Genomic DNA, 16947 nt, shown 5'->3' with positions numbered 1-16947 from the left:
AGATGAATCACAACATCTCTCAAGTTTAACTGATTTTATAGTCTAACCAGAATCATAAACTGAAGTGTTCTGAATATCACTGATTATGTAGCTTAACCCTTAGAGATATACCCTATTCAAATCCTTGCAATCTCATTAGAATGACAAGGCAGCAAATAGATAATCAGACATTCAGAGCAGGAAACATATAGGCTCAAATCTACATATATGTATGCAGGGAGTACGTTCTCAGAAAATAGACATGCATATTTGTTCAAGATTATGATATTGGACAGAGAATTTATAAAGGAAAAAAAATTCCTAAATCTCTACCTACTCCAGGGAACAGAATTTTAACTAGTACTGATTACAGAATTCTCTTCCATAAGAAAGAAAAAATATCCTAAAGGAAGGCAATTAGATGAGATTATTTAAAAAGTGCATGTGGAAAAAGAGAAGTTCCATGACTAAAGCCAACAGGAACTAAAGGGTCTCTTGATGAAAGTGAAAGAGGAGAGTGGAAAAGCTTAAAACTCAACATTCAGAAAACTAAGATCATGGCATCCAGTCCCATCATTTCATGGCAAACAGATGGGCAAACAATGGAAACAGTGACAGACTTTATTTTCTTGGGCTCTAAAATCACTGCAGATGGTGACTGCAGCCATGAAATTAAAAGACGCTTGCTCCTTGGAAGAAAAGCTATGACCAAACTAGACAGCATATTGAAAAGCAGAGACATTACTTTACTGGCAAAGTTCGTAGAATCAAAGCCATGGTTTTTCCAGTAGTCATGTATGGATGTGAGAGTTGGACTATAAAGAAAGCTGAGAGCCAAAGAATTGATGCTTTTAAACCATGGTGTTGAGAAGACTCTAGAGAGTCCCTTGGACTGCAAGGAGATCAAACCAGTCAATCCTAAAGGAAATCACTCCTGAATATTCACTGGAAGGACTGATGCTGAAACTGAAACTCCAATACTTTGGCCACCTGATGCGAAGAACTGACACATTAGAAAAGACCCTGATGCTGGGAAAGATTGAAGGCAGGATGAGATGGTTGGATGGCATCACCAACTCGATGGACATGAGTTTGAGCAAGCTCTGGGAGTTGGTGATGGAAGGGAAAGCCTGGCGTGCTACAGCCAATGGGGTCACAAAGGGTCGGACATAACTGAGCAAATGAACTAAGGGCTCATTCTTGGTGTTCACGCTCTTACCTACCCCCATATCTACTCAACCGTCAGCTCCCACAACTTGTGAGACAGCTTCTGAATTAATCTACTTCTCTGACTTTGACCTGGATCACCTACCGCTTTCCAAGCTCCAACATTCAACATCTTTAGTCTGAAATGTGATGAGAGCCCCCAGCTTGTCTACTGACATCTCTTACCAGCCTCTAAGCTTTCTCCCACTGGCAATCCACACTCCATTTTGAAAACACACACACACACACTCATTCACTCTCACACACAATCTCTGCCTCATTGTCTGTCTTCCTCTTTCTCTCTGCACCCTTCTCTTTTTCATCTCACCGCATTCTCAGAAAGGCACCCTAATACTTACCAGATAGAAACAATAACCCTTTAAGTCCCTATGGCCTATCTGATTTCATCCTCAGTTACACCCTGGACCACTCTCCCCTCACTGCCACACTGCCATCTTCCTGGTCCTTTCCCAGACACTGACCATTTTACCCACACTGCTCCTTTGGTCTAGAGCTTGCCTTATGCTCAAATCTTTGTCTCATCAACCCCTACTCATCCTATAAGTAAGTAAGTAAGTGTCGTCAGTTGCTCAATCATGTCCAACTCTTGGCGACCCCATGGACTGTAGCCCATCAGGCTCTTCTGTCCATGGGATTCTCCAGGCAAGAATACTGGAGTGGGTTGCCATTTCCTTCTCCAGGGGATCTTCCTGACCCAGGGATCGAACCTGGGTCTTCCGCATCACAGGCAGATGCTTTATTTACCCTCTGAGCCACCAGGGAAGCCCTTTAGTTCACAAGTAAATGTTTCTTCCTTAAGAAAGCATCCTGGGCATCCCTTAGAAGAGGTCATTCATCTTTGTTTTATGCAAGTTATTTTTTTAATGGCGATTATCTGTTTGTAGCCAAAAACTTAACTTGTGTGATTATATATAATGGCCCTTCTTCCCTATTAGATGTTAAAACTTCTTCAGGGCAAGAACTATACCTGATTTTGCTTATCCCTGTCTTCTCGGGGTTTACCACTGTGCTGGGCACATAATTGGCACTAAGAAATATCTATTAAATAATGAAGGAAAACAGGGAGAAGGGGAAGTCAGGTTTATATGTCTTGGCAGTCTTTGTTATACTCATTCTTCCTCTTTCATTTAAAGAATTCAGTCACTAATCTCTGTCAAGTCATTAACCAGAATAAATATGTAATCCTCCGAGTCATGGCTCCAATCTAATACTTTTAATAAAATATTTGACACGTTCAAAATAAGAAAGTCCTTGTATATTATTTAATGCATAATTTCAGCTTTCAGGAGATCTATAATAAGCCATTCTAAATAATTACCTATAATCTTTTCATATTCTGCATCCTCAAGTCACAGAAACAAAAGAAATAAAGAGACCTCACAATGGTCCCTTAACAAGCCTCTGGCAGAATTTTTCACAAGTTCTTTTAGAAAGTGTGCCTATTCTATTTTTTTAAAGTCTTTAAAGGGAATTCTATAACTTCAATTAAAGGCCCATTCAGGCAGCACTCTTCATCCTTAAACACATTCATTAGGCAACTATTTTGAATCATAATAAGTAGCTCAAGTAGATGGAGTTAGTCCACTTGAAATCTTGAAGTCTAAGAAAAGTAAAAAAAAGAAAAAAAAAAAGATAAAGGCACAAACTTAAAGGACAAGCAGACAAAAACTAAACAAATACATGATGGAAGATACGGAATTTATTCAGTTAGTCGATTGTTGAGTGAGTGAGAAGAAAATCAGAGGTGGCTGTCACAGAATAGCTTCATAGACTACAGGCTGTCAGAGGCTGACAGTGTAAAGGGAAGGTATTTAAGAAAAGCGTGAGCAGAGCGGAGACAGACGGGGTGCTGGCAGCAGACACAGGACTGGTGCGGAGGCAGGAGACTGACAGAAGAGTCCAGAGCGAGGGGAGCACACAGCGTGGGCACCTGCGAGGACGCGGGCCGAGGAGCGGGGAGCAGCACCCATGGAAGCTCAGTGCCGCCAGGCAAGCGTCCACCACGAAAATGAGGCACACAGGCCCCGAGTCCTGGGCAGTGGCTGCGGTGGCTGAAGGGGGCCGTGCCTAAAGGTTCTATCAGCTGCCCGAGAAAGCAGCGGCCGGGCCCCAAGAGGAAAGCCCACAAACAGACTCCTGCATTTGTGCAAGATTCTCTCCTCTTCTCAACAGCATTTTCTCTGTCGATTTTTAACTCCTGAATTCAACGACCCCCACGGGTCAACAGGTCCTCCTACTGATGTCCTCCTGATTCAGCCCCTCACCTCTAACCACCCACTAAGGATTCTCCGTTCCCCTGGCCTGGGTGGCTGCGCACAGCACAACATGTCCTACAGAGCGAAGACAGCTGGGAGTCGTAAAACACACCTCGGGTCATCATCTGCCTTTGAAACGCATGTGAGGATTTCTCCACCTCAGTAACATTCAGAGTGAGTCCTTGAGACCCTCTAAGAGTCCTTGAGACCCTCTAAGAGGTTCTATGACGGGAAAACAACTTGCCTAGTAATACTAAGATGCTGTCTGTCTACTTCACTCACATTCTCTCATGAGGGCCCAGTGGGATCTCCCACAGGCCAGATGACTGATATTGTTGTAAAAGGCTAAATTACAGATGCAGACATGAGAATCCAGCTATTAAACCAGACAGGAAAGAGATCTACCAAAAAAAAAAAAAAAAGCCAGTGCCACTCTTCTTATAAAGGTTTTGTTTTTAAAATTAAAAGGTATACTATTTATGTTGACAGGTAATGAGTTTATTGCTGTCATTTTTCAATGAATATGGAGAAGGGAACAGCTACCCACCCTGGTATTCTGGCCTGGAGAATTCCACAGACAGTACGGTCAGTCCATGGGGTCGCAGAGTCAGACACAACTGAAAGACTTTCACTTTTCACTTTTAAATGAATTAGTATCTTCTACATTTCTCAATTTTAATTTCTAATATAATATATCAATAAATATAATCCACACAAACCAAAGCTCTTCAGGGTCCTCAAATTTTTTAAGAGGGTGAGAAGTTTCTAAGAACAAAATGTTTAGGAACCGCTGGACTACCCCTGGGCACAGTTCAACCCCCGGGGCCTGACATTCCAGACCTTCTTGCACAGGCTCTAGCCTGCCTGTCCTCAACCCTACCACCACCGATTCTGAGTCCAAGCCTCCGTCCTCTGCACTCCAGCCTCTTCACTGTGCCCTCAACGTCACAGACACTTCTGCCTTTCTCTTTCACTCCCAACTCTGCCCCTGCCCACAGTATTTCCTACCAGTGCACCCAGGCACAGCTCAAGCTCCCCTCTTGGACCTTTTAACCACTCCAATGCTATATCATTCACACAGCAAACAGTATCGGTACTCTATGTCGAATATTTCTCTTCATACTTTTCTTGCTTCTCCAATCAGACATTAAGCCTTTGAAGGTGAGGGATTCTTCACAACTTTAAACACTGACTTACATATGGCTATTTAACAAATGATGCTATTTAATTCATACTGAATCGCTGTGTCTCAGTTTGCAAGTGGGACCCAGATTTATTCAGACTCGCCTGCTGAGTCGCTGGCGGTTGGCCTCTAAGTTCCACGGGGCACCTCACAGGAGACACACTGTCTCCTGCACTCGCCTTCTGAGCTGTTCACACCTGCTCTGGGAGGCAGCCTCCAACCTCACGAGGTCAACTGTCCTGGGCTTCTTCACCTCATGGCCACTAGGCGCCCCTCAGCTCTAGTGCTTTCTTAGCAACTCTGAAAATAATCCTACAGCCTCCAGATAGCATTAACCCCCTGGGTTCTCACTAACAGACTTGGAGAAACCACTCAGATTATAAGGCTGCTTATATTTCTGATGTGGATTTAAGGTACAGAGGACCCAGAAAGGATTTTGACTGAAGGAGAAAGTTTGGAGAGTGAAGGAGGAAAGCAGAATTCTCATAATCATTTTCTGACTTTAAACAAACTCTTAAATGTCGATATTTGCTATCTCACTTATAAATATTTTCATATTTAAAAAAGTTTGTGGAATGTTACTCTGCATTTTCTCTAGACAAAATAAATACATTATCTTTATTTATCCTTCACTAATAATTTTCCCCTTAAAATTGATGCTTTTGAACTGTGGTGTTGGAGAAGACTCCTGAGAGTCCCTTGTACTGCAAGGAGATCCACCCAGTCCATCCTAAAGGAAATCAGTCCTGAATATTCATTGGAAGGACTGATGCTGAAGCTGAAATTCCAATACTTTGGCCACCTGATGCGAAGAACCGACTCATTAGAAAGACCCTGATGCTGGGAAAGATTGAAGGTGGGAGGAGAAGCAGATGACAGAGGATGAGATGGTTGGATGGCATCACCGACTCTATGGATATGAGTTTGAACAAGCTCCAAGAGTTGGTGATGGACAGGGAAGCCTGGCGTGCTGCAGTCCGTGGGGTCACAAATGACCAACTGAACTATTTTAGTCATTCTGATTCTTCTCAAGCACAGGGTCCGTTCCTTTTGAAATTCTAAGAATTCTGGAAATATTATTGAAGAGATCTTAATTTTACATCCGTATCAACCCACTCCAGTGTTCTTGCCTGCAGAATCCCAGGGACGGGGGAGCCTGGCGGGCTGCCGTCTATGGGGTCGCACAGAGTCGGACATGACTGAAGCAACTTAGCAGCAGAGTGATACTACTTTTAATTCAGTAAGACTGAAACCACTCCAGCTTTTCACACTTCCTTTAGGATCTGTTAACATTTGAAATGCTTTACCTATTCCTGAAGCTGGTGTGAAAGAGTGGATCTTATTAACAGCTGCAAAATCCAGGGATTGAAAATATCTGAAAGAAGACTGTCCTGCCTCCCAGACGAAAATGTCAACTGAATTCTGATCTCCTACAATAACAGAATAAAAGACCAATCTGAAGGCAAAAGTTACAGAAAAAAAAAGACAAAATTACACAATAAAACTATAATAAAAGTGTTAGATTTAATTAAAGAAACAATATGACATTTCTTCAGAATTCATTCAATTAAACAAAAATACAACTTGGAAACACTTCAAAAGTCTTTTTGCATTCACCACAAGAAGTATAAGCATGGTTTAGCCACTAATTATGATCTAATATCAAAAAAATAATATTGAAGTTTTACTTTTTAGGAATGTTGAATTTTACTGATGAAACTACCGCTAAGCAGAAAAAAAGCATATCTGTATTCAGACAGTATTTTTAAATGGTCTCATCAAAAGTCACTTGGCACTATTTATTACCACTGCAGGTTATCCATAGCATCCGAAGCACAGTCATATAAAAAGTTACCTGTTTGCACATACAGTGTAAAATCTTCATAATTCTTTCTACTTTACCCACCCAACTCCAGTTTTATTTTAGTATCTTTAATACAGTGGTTCAGAAAACCTACAGGTTATGAACATAACACTTCAAATGTTTTTTTTTGTTCCCTAAATCCATCTTTACCTGACAGACAATAGATCCAACAAGAAATATTCTATGGATTAGCCAAAAAAAATTATTACAAGAGTATTTTCATACGAACATAATATGAATGCAAGGTACTTCTGATAACAACTGTATATGCCTTGCAAACACTCTATGGTCTTACCTAGAAAGACAGTGTTGACAAAAATTAAGTAAATATCATCGCCTGAAGTCAAGGCTTCCACTTGTGTTGTTCCACTGACGGGAACTTCCTGGAAGTTAGTAAACTCATTGCTGGACCACCTGAGTAAAAGGGAGTTTGACCTGGCATTAGCCTGGGCAATGGCTAAAAACACAGCGCCGCCTCTGGTGAACAAGGCCATGCTCAGCACACCTCGGACAGAGAGGGTCTGATGCCACACAAAGCTTCCTCCATTCCACCTGAAGACCTGCAGGGAATGAGCAAATGCAAAATGCTCGTGACTAGGGATTTAGCACTTGTAAGAATGGAGCCAGTATCGTATGTTACTCTCTAGGACTCTTTAGTTAGGAAGATACTTTCATAAATGAGGAAATATTAAAACATGATTTCTCATTGCTCTCTCCCTCTTCTTATGTCTGTGTGTGTCTCTGCATACACAGAGATTTGAAGAGAAGTTATTTGAAAATAAATAAATTTCAAATATACATCTGGGCAGGGGTGGGTGACAGAAAGAGAAGAGAAATTCAAAAAGAGAAAAAAAAATTGTTTAAATACTAAAACTTCAGAACTGGAAAAGAAACTTCCCAACACTGTATTATCATAACTCACTGCTCAAGCAATAAAATATAAAGATAAACCATCTAAACATTTTACTCCTGAAGGTGGCAATGTATACAAGGTTTCAAGTGACTGTTCATGAACTTAAAACTAAAAGAAAACCCTGAATCCACCTGATTTCTTATGCCATCTGGTTAATTTCACAAAGAATTACATATAAGCCAAACATTATGCAAGAAGTTACAGACAGAGTTGCTTTTCCCTTTATGGATCTTATTAACTAGTAGAAAAAGGCAAACAATAAACACATAAATAATTATATAAATGTATGATTATTAATCTGAGACAAGTGCTGAACATAACAGTTAGGAAGGTGTGATAGAGAATTATGACTGTCCTAGGAAATAAAATGAGAAAGAATGGCATGACAGATTTTCTAAGGTAGAAGATGTTCATCACAAGCTGAACAAAGACTGGCCCCGCTGGAATGGAGTTGACAGCACTGGGGCAGTGAAGATCAGACAGGACAGGTAAGATCATGAGGTTCCTTTGGTTGGGTGACCATACAATTTATCACAGGGTGAAAGAGACAATCATTGTAGGAAGGGTGAAAGAGACGATCTTAATCATTGCAGGACAACAGGCATGACCCAGCACTGTGCTGTGGAAAGAAGATGATACCATTATACTATTAACTATCTGTATTAAATAATCTAGAATTTATTTCAAACATAATTGGAAATCACTGAATAATTTTAAAATGAGGAGCAACATGAATTAGTATTTTTTAAAGATTACTCCAGCTACTTGGCACATGCATCTGAGGAGGTCAGAGAAGTCTGGAGAACCAGCTAGGAGGCTACTTTACTAGCGTGCTGAGAAGTGACGAGGACCTGATTAGGGGATAAAGAAACAGAGATGAAAAGAACTGCCCATACTCAAAAAAGTCTGGGGAGATATAATAAAAAACACTTTATAACAAATTAGATGGGAATGAATAACTAGGAAAAAATCAAGAAAGTTATAACCCAGCATTCTATCTTGAGCAATCGTATTTATGAGGGTACTATCTCCCAAGATGAAAGCAAACACTTGAAACAAGTTTCATAGAGAAAATCTACAGTTTAGTTTGCGCTATGTTAAATCTTAGCTACATAAAATATATATAAGTGGACATGCCAACATGCAGTTAGACAGGAGGTCTAGAATACAGAGAAAAGGCTACTGGTAAATTTGGAAGATAGCCTATAGTTGATATTCAGAGTAACAGGACTGGTAAAAATAGTCAGAGTGAGTGGAGAGGGAAAAAAAAAAAAAGAATTGTGAACCAAAACTGAATCTGACATCTGCAGGGCAGCAATGGAGACACAGACATAGAGAGGAGACTTGTGGACACAGCACAGGAAGGAGAGGGCGCGATGAACTGAGAGAGTAGCACTGAAACTCATACGTTACCAGCTGGAAAATAGACAGCCAGTGGGAATTTGCTGTATGATGCAGGGAGCTCAACCTCATGCTCTCTAACAACCTAGAAGGGTGGGACGGGGTGGGAGGTGGGAAGGGAGGTTCAAGAGGGAGGGGACATACGTATACTTATGGCTGATTCATGTTGACGTATGGCAGAAACCAACACAATATTGTAAAGCAACTGTCCTCCAATTCAAAGTAAATTTAAAACAATTTTTATATATAATAACTGAGAAAAAAAACTGAACCTGAAAAACTCCAAGATATCTATGTTCAGAATATGTTCAGAAACAGGAGAAGGAAGCAGCATTGGAGACCAAGAAAGATGACACAGACAAACAGAACAAAAATCTGTGTGGTATCCCAAAATCAAGAGAAGAGATGCTTTAAGTTTGAGGATGAGGTGGCTGTCAAATGCTAATGGGAAGTAATGCAAAATAATGACAGATAAAAACATCCACTGTATTTGCAAGCCAAGTGTCATCAGTAATCATGAACAAGTTTACAAAGCAAGTAGATGATTCTTTCAAGGTATCTTACTACAGAGGGGAGAAAAGAAATGAAACAAGAAGTAAAGGGGGATGAGATCAGGAGAGAAATCACCTTTTAAATGTGAAGATTATTTCACAGATTGGAAAAAGTTGGCTTAAGGCTCAACATTCAAAAAACCAAGATCATGGCATCCGGCCCCATCATTTCATGGCAAATAGATGGGGAAACAGTGGAAACAGTGGCTGACTATTTTTCTGGGCTCCAAAATCACTGTGGATGGTGATTGCAGCCATGAAATTAAAAGATGCTTGCTCCTTGGAAGGAAAGTTATGACTAACCTAGATAGCATATTCAAAAGCAGAGACGTTACTTTGCCAACAAAGGTCCGTCTAGTCAAGGCTATGGTTTTTCCAGTGGTCACACATGGATGTAAGAGTTGGACTATAAAGAAAGCTGAGCACCACTGTGGTGTTGGAGAAGACTCTTGAGAGTCCCTTGGACTGCAAGGAGGTCCAACCAGTCCATCCCTAAAGGAGATCAGTCCTGGGTGTTCATTGGAGGAAGTGATGCTGAGGCTGAAACTCCAATACTTTGGCCACCTGATGTGGAGAGCTGACTCATGTGAAAAGACTCTGAAGCTGGGAACGATTGAGGGCAGGAGGAGAAGGGGACGACAGAGGATGAGATGACTGGATGGCATCACCAACACAATGGACATGGGTTTGGGTGGACTCCAGGAGTTGGTGATGGACAGAGAGGCCTGGTGTGCTGTGGTTCATGGGGTCACAAAGGGTCGGACACGACCGAGTGACTGAACTGAACTGAACTGATAATAATCTGAGAATGATGCTAGTGGCACAGTAAAGGGAATTCTAACCCTAAGGAAGGCAAGAGGGACCCCTAGGTGAGGAGCCTGGTTTTTATAGAAGAAACACTTCTGCCATTGCAGCAGGACGGGGAATCAGACTGGGTACCGGGAGCTTTCTGAATCTGGGGTTGGGAAGATGAGCAATCTCCACCTTGTAGCTCTCCTTTCAACAAAGTCATAAACTGAATGTGAAGAGATGAGAAGCAGGTACGGAACTTGGAAGAGCGAGAAAAATTATCAAGTAAATATTTATTAAGACACTGTGATACAGCTTATTAGACACATATGGGATTTCTGGGGTGATATGCGCCCCATTAGCAATGTTAAGATGAAGCTCTGTGAAACCAGTTGTGTGATTTTTCTCCATATTTTCCAATGCAATTAAATTCCAATTAAATAGTCATGCCTATTTTTACACTTGGCTCATGAAGACTGTACCATTTAAAAATTAACTGTGACTAATCAATATCTATATTCATCTTCACTACTTTATCATAATCAAATTATGGTTTTCTTTTATACCAAACCTACAGATGAAACCTTTGATGTGTTTCAATGATTATAGTAAAAAATTCAGTTTAAAAGAATCAAACCTGAGTTAATTGAGAATCATCACTTTGACTTGCAACAATCAAATAACCTTGACTGTCTGAAGTAAAATATCTTACTTGAGAACTTTCTGAAATATTGATTGTTTGTACCTGCAAAGAACACAGAATAGTGACGATAAAAATTTAAAGGAAATTTTACACAGAAAACCCCTGAATACGGCAAAGCTGAGTAAATATTTGAACCTCAAAACTTGAAAAATCATTCTGATCCCTAGGTAAGCGTATCTATGTGTCATTTCAAGAAAGACAAAAATATCCCTGGATTAAGACAACTTGCTAAATGTGTGTTAACTTACAAAACCCCCTTATCATTTTAACATAGAACATATAGTATTTTCTATTTAGCTCAGTCTCACAAATCTGATTTTTCTTTTAAATAAAGCAATCTACAAAAAAAAGTGAAGTTTTTTTTTTACCAGGAATAATTTGAATCCAGATGTGAACATATACACACTATTAACAGAAGACTTTTCTTCATTTCTCTCTTCATGAGTAATCACAAAGTAGGGGGAAAGACCAATATTAAAAGCTTCACATGTTTTAGGATTTTCTATACTTAAATCCTGGGAAACAAGGAATAATAGGAAATCAGGAGGCATCCAAAACCTACATGTACATTTTAGTCTGTGTACCATAACGCAAGTGATGCTTACCTCTAATGGGACAAAAATCCCTTGCCATCGGTAAAGAGTAGAAGACAATTTTCTTAACATTAAACCATGTACCGAGTCTTCCAAAGTAAAGAAACACCAGCCAGAAGCTGATGCATCCAGAAAGCTTTGAAAAGTAGAAAACGTAACATCCATTCCCCCTGAAAAACATAAACCATGTTTTCCTTGTGTAAAATCCTCTCCAGACTTCACCTAGTCAAAGTTTATTTAAACAATGAAACTAGTGAGTTTGTTACTAGAAATGGAAATATTTCCATGGTAAGCAAGTGCACATATGCGTGTGTGTATATAAGAAAGAAAAGAGACCAACTAGAGAATTTCAAACCAGTAACAGTGTCAACTTACAAAAACAAGAAAATTTTTAATATCTAAACCCACAAAGACATTTCTGGAGTATATTTATAAATAAATATTAAATGTATATTTTAAAGGGAAATATGTTCAGTATGATTTTTATCAGCTTCCATAAAGATAATCAAAATACAACTGAGAAATTTAAAAGTAGTAAACACCTTTTATGGAAACATGCTAAATGCTGGGTTTTAAAAGCTTAACACTATTAATTTGAAACTACCCCATCCAATAATTTCTAACTTCACATGTTACATATTTTAAGAATGCCAAAGCAGACTCCCTACCAGTGGCTTTCAAATTTGATCAGCCTGCGTCTCCTAAAATTCTGTGCAGTAATTACATTTCATACATGTCCTAAAAGTCTGAGCTACAATTAAACAAAGACAAAAACAAAAAAACTCCACCTAATGAAGTTTTTACCTTTTAAAAACCCTCTCATGTTCTATTATCATGACAGTTTCCCATAGAAGATCGGTTCTTTTTAAACTTTAGTTAATGGTTCAAACATAACATACCAAGAACAAATGTCAAGGTTGAAACCTAGGCTCTCTGTAAATTACTGATCACTTTTTAGATAACCAGTTCAAGAAGTCATAATGCCAATGCCTTTTATGTACTATCCATTGGTGATTTCCTCTCCTAGAAATCCAATATTTTAGAGTCTTGCCTTGCCACTTTTGAAACACCACAGCTTTGACCTTCAGAGAGTGAATATTTTGCACTGAAATCTTAACGATATGGTTAAATTCTTCCCTACCATAATTCAGGAAAAGGGTGGATGAAGAATAAAAAAAAAATGCCTGTTCAGATTTAAGAATCTCCAACATATACTCTCACAAGTACATCCACAAAACACATACAGAGCCCAAACCATGTAGAGGTTTAACTCTGAATTAGAAACCATAATCTTTCTTTTTTTGTCTCTCATCTCTTCATGGCTTCCGGGCAACTATGAAAATGAAAGTCACTCAGTCGTGTCCGACTCTTTGCGACCCCATGGACTGGAGCCTGCCAGGCTCCTCTGTCCATTGAATTCTCCAGGCCAGAATATTGGGATGGGTAGCCTTTCTCTCCCTCAGGGGATCTTCCTAACCCAGGGATCGAACTCAGGCCTCCCACATTGCAGGTGGATTCTTTACTGTCTGAGCCACCAGGGAAGCCCCAGGTAATTGTACTACTATTAATTATTCCCTTTCTCGTCTAAATAATCAATCCTTTTCTACTTACTATGTCTTTTCCATCAGCATTTATATGTACTTGCTGCTACTGCTAAGTCGCTTCAGTCCTGTCCGACTCTGTGCGACCCCATAGACAGAAGCCCACCAGATTCCCCTATCCCTGGGATTCTCCAGGCAAGAACACTGGAGTGGGTTGCCATTTCCTTCTCCAATGCATGAAAGTGAAAAGTGAAAGGGAAGTCGCTCAGTCATGTCCAACTCTTTGCGACCCCATGGACTGCAGCCTACCAGGCTCCTCCATCCATGGAATTTTCCAGGCAAGAGTACTGGAGTGGGGTGCCATTGCCTTCTCCATTATACGTACTCAGGTCTCGTCAAACCAAAGAAATAAACAAAAACCCTGAATCCTACTCCCCTCCCCACCACCGCCACTAGTCTTGCTAGGTTCTACCTTCTCAGCCAAACTTCTTGTGCTAGCTACATATATTTGAGGTCTGCATTCTCTCACTTTGATTCAAAATGTTACTTGGGTTGCATCCCTCTAAGCAAACAGCTCTTGCTAATGACGAGTATTTTTTCACTTCTCGTCCTACTTCTCACGAGCAGCTGGCACAAGTTACCATTCCTCCCTTTTTAAAAAGCTCTTTTGCCGCAGTCTGCAATCCTGCATTCCCCTGGGTTTCTCACCAGGTCTTCCAAGTCTCCTTCCCCTCTCCCTACTCCTTCCATTTGACTCAGTCTGGATCCTCTTCCCTTCTCTGTCTCCATTCGCACTGGCCAGTGTTTTACGTCAATTTCCATGACTTTTAGCAACATGCACACTGAACGTTCCCAAATTTCTCTCTCCGACAGAGATCTTTTATTGAGTCTAAAGAAATGTCTTCTAAAATTTAACTCAAATTCAAATATTTTACTCCCCTCACTAAAGTAACACTTTGTTTCCATTCAGTACTCCCCTTCTAACTGAAGACATGACTCTCCAACCAACTGCACAAGCTAGAAACCTAGGAGTCACAGCCAGCACCTTCTCCACATCCAGTCTATCACCTAGTCCAAGCTACCACCATCTGTTGCCCTTATGTTTGTACCTGTATCTCCTCATTTCTCCTGTGCCAATCCATTCTTTACATGGCAGCAACAATGATGCCTTCAAAATATGAATGTGATCATACCACCCCACCTGTTATACATGGGAGCCCTCCCTCATGCCTAGATCACGAGACTTTCCATAACCCTAAAGTAAAGACTAATGCATGTGATAAAATCCTTCAAGTCCTTGAATGATTTGGTCTTACCTAGCTCTCCAAACTCAACACTCCCGCTTATTTCTAAACCCAGTGCCCACTCCAGTTTTTCACTTATATGCTCTATACTTCTGCCTTGGCTTCCTGCTTTCTCTTGTATGTTCCTCTAACTCAGGTCTTTGCATAAACCCCACTCATCCTCAAGTCTTAGTTCAAACCCTGACACCCCCTGGGAAGCACTGTCTTATGTTCTCACACTTAGAACTTCACCTTTAAAAAACATTTATTGTACTTCAAACTACAAGCTGATTTTTACTTATTTATTTCTTCCTCTCCCTAAATTCTGAGCCCCACAAGTTCAGTATCATGCCGGGCACAGGACACAGTTAATAAACATTTGTGAGTGCAATCAAAGAATTAAATATTTATAATCCATGTTCAGTAGAGCCATAAGATCCAACTCATAATGGAAAATGTAAATCTTAAACATGCAATCTTTCTTGGTTATAGAATTTTGTTCTTAAAGAAATTAAACGTACTCATGCCGAAGGCTGTTTCAGAAACTGTCTCCCACTCCACACTCACGGCTAAATCAATGCCATTAGTACGTGACACACTTAAATACACAGTCCTGTTGGCTTCTTCAATGTTTACAGAGGTGCCTCTAAAAGAAACAAATGGTTGCGGAAAGGAGAAAAAGTATATCATTTCTACATATTAAATATCTATATCACATTGCTAATATATATTTAATATACTTTTAAACTTATACAAATCAAGATGAGATCCATCCACAAATTTTACACAGCAGGGAGGCTAGAATCTACAGCTCAAAACATTCATTTATGAGGATTTTCAAAAGCACAATGATCTCATACTATGAAAGTAAGAAACTGCTAAGAGTCAGTAACTTCACACTACATATTCCAAAATAAAGCCCTGTCATTCCTAAGTTTCTTTTCACGTAAATCAAAACCACTTAACAGAGAAAAAAACAAATCAGAAAACTCTTAACATGGTAATAAAACTAGATCTGGAATATTTGTAAGAAATTAAAAATACATATATTTGTTAGCTTCTAGATGGAATTTCTAAAGCCCAATCATGTTAATATACGATTGAAAAGTCATATTAAAAAAGTCATTCATTTAATTTGAGCACCTAAACATAATTTATATTGTTCCTCATTTTTTATTATTATTGAAAACACAAAATAGTGCTCTTGACTGAGAGTGTCAATTCCGAGCAAACAAGAACTCTAACACCACCATTAAATAGGGCATCATTACGTTTTTGATGCTTCCTGTTATGACAACATGTGGCCTCTCTGGATCTATCAGCTAGAGCTCATTTTAAACGTTCCCATTATAACAGAGATCAGTTTTCCTCTGCATTTTCTTTATATCACATTTCCAACTTAGCTTCAGAAATGACAGTTCTTTTATGAATACACTATACCTATTTGCAACTGCAGAGATACTGAATAGCCCCAAAGGGGCCTGGTTCTGCAAAATGGTTATCAGGGTTTGAACATGTGCCCCTAGTCTAGCACCTCCAGTCGGATTAAACAAGGTGCAAACAAAATGCTCATCCATCTCTGGTTCTGTGTCCAGTATGGCAGATATGTGTAGGGCCTGAAAACATAAGCAAAAAATTATTACTAGAATTCAGTATTTTTGCCACACACATATAGAGTAATTTGACATTTTTTGACAACAAAATAATACTTTTGGAAAATATCACCTCTTTTTTATTTTAATACTGAGTCTCAAAATGTAATAGTAACAACTCTCTCAAGTTACAGCTTTCAAGATTATCAACACTGTGACTTAGTCCACTGAAAAGTCTAAAAATAAATATGAATAGTATTTGAAAATATCACTGAGATTTAAAAACTAAATTTAGGTCTTCATTTTTTGCTACTTCTTTATCCTGCCCTAGCTATACAACTACATTAGTCTCATTTCAGCCTAGGACTCACGCTTAAAAAGCACAAATTAGAAACAACCCAATATGTTTATCAACAGGAGAATGGATAAACAAACAGCCATCTATTCAATGAAATGCTACCAGGCAATTTAAAAAAGCATCAACTACTCATGTGTGCAATCAAAAATTGTGTTGACCAAAACAAGCTAGACACAAAAAGAATTCATACTGTACGACTCTATTTATAAGAAGTTCAAGAATCAGCAAAATGAATCTTTCATGACAGAAACCAGAAAGCCTTTTCGTCTGGGGAGGGTAAGGGACAAGAAGGAAACTTCTGTCTGATGGTAATGTTTAACACATTAATCCAAGCGGTTGTTACATTGATGTATACATATTTTTAAAGTCATCGACCATGCGCCTAAGATTTTTGTACTTTACTGTTTATATCTCAGAAAATAAAAATATGTGGGGAAACAAGTAGTTATAGAGGTAAGAGAAAAACCTATTTAGTCCAATTTGTTCAAACATTTAATTTGCCTAATGAATAGAAAGTTCTTTAAATACACTATGAAAAAGTCTTTTAAGAAAAAAAATACATAATAAGTTTAAAATATACAAAAAGTTATATAGATAAAATTTAAAACTTTTTTTTAAAAAAGGAAAGCATGTGAATGTAAAGCAACAGAAAATTCATAAAATACTTCAAATTTACATTATTTTCATCTATATCAAGATGTAAGTGTCCCTGAAC

General features: G+C 39.1%; 1 protein-coding gene across 1 annotated transcript in view; it reads right to left on the bottom strand.

The window, feature by feature from the left end:
* Positions 1-16947, bottom strand: part of ADGRV1 (adhesion G protein-coupled receptor V1) — a 535827-nt gene that overhangs the window by 389046 nt on the left and 129834 nt on the right. The window contains exons 44-50 of the mRNA XM_052643554.1: positions 15723-15898; positions 14804-14928; positions 11471-11628; positions 11234-11380; positions 10800-10907; positions 6804-7068; positions 5952-6074 (exon numbers count right to left, since the gene is read on the bottom strand). Of these exons, the coding sequence (XP_052499514.1) occupies positions 5952-6074; positions 6804-7068; positions 10800-10907; positions 11234-11380; positions 11471-11628; positions 14804-14928; positions 15723-15898 (1102 nt within the window). The remainder of the gene's footprint in view (positions 1-5951; positions 6075-6803; positions 7069-10799; positions 10908-11233; positions 11381-11470; positions 11629-14803; positions 14929-15722; positions 15899-16947) is intronic.

Source organism: Budorcas taxicolor, chromosome 7 (assembly GCF_023091745.1).
Source record: "Budorcas taxicolor isolate Tak-1 chromosome 7, Takin1.1, whole genome shotgun sequence".
Taxonomy (NCBI): Eukaryota; Metazoa; Chordata; class Mammalia; order Artiodactyla; family Bovidae; genus Budorcas; species Budorcas taxicolor.
This window is presented reverse-complemented; position numbering and strand designations above follow the sequence as displayed.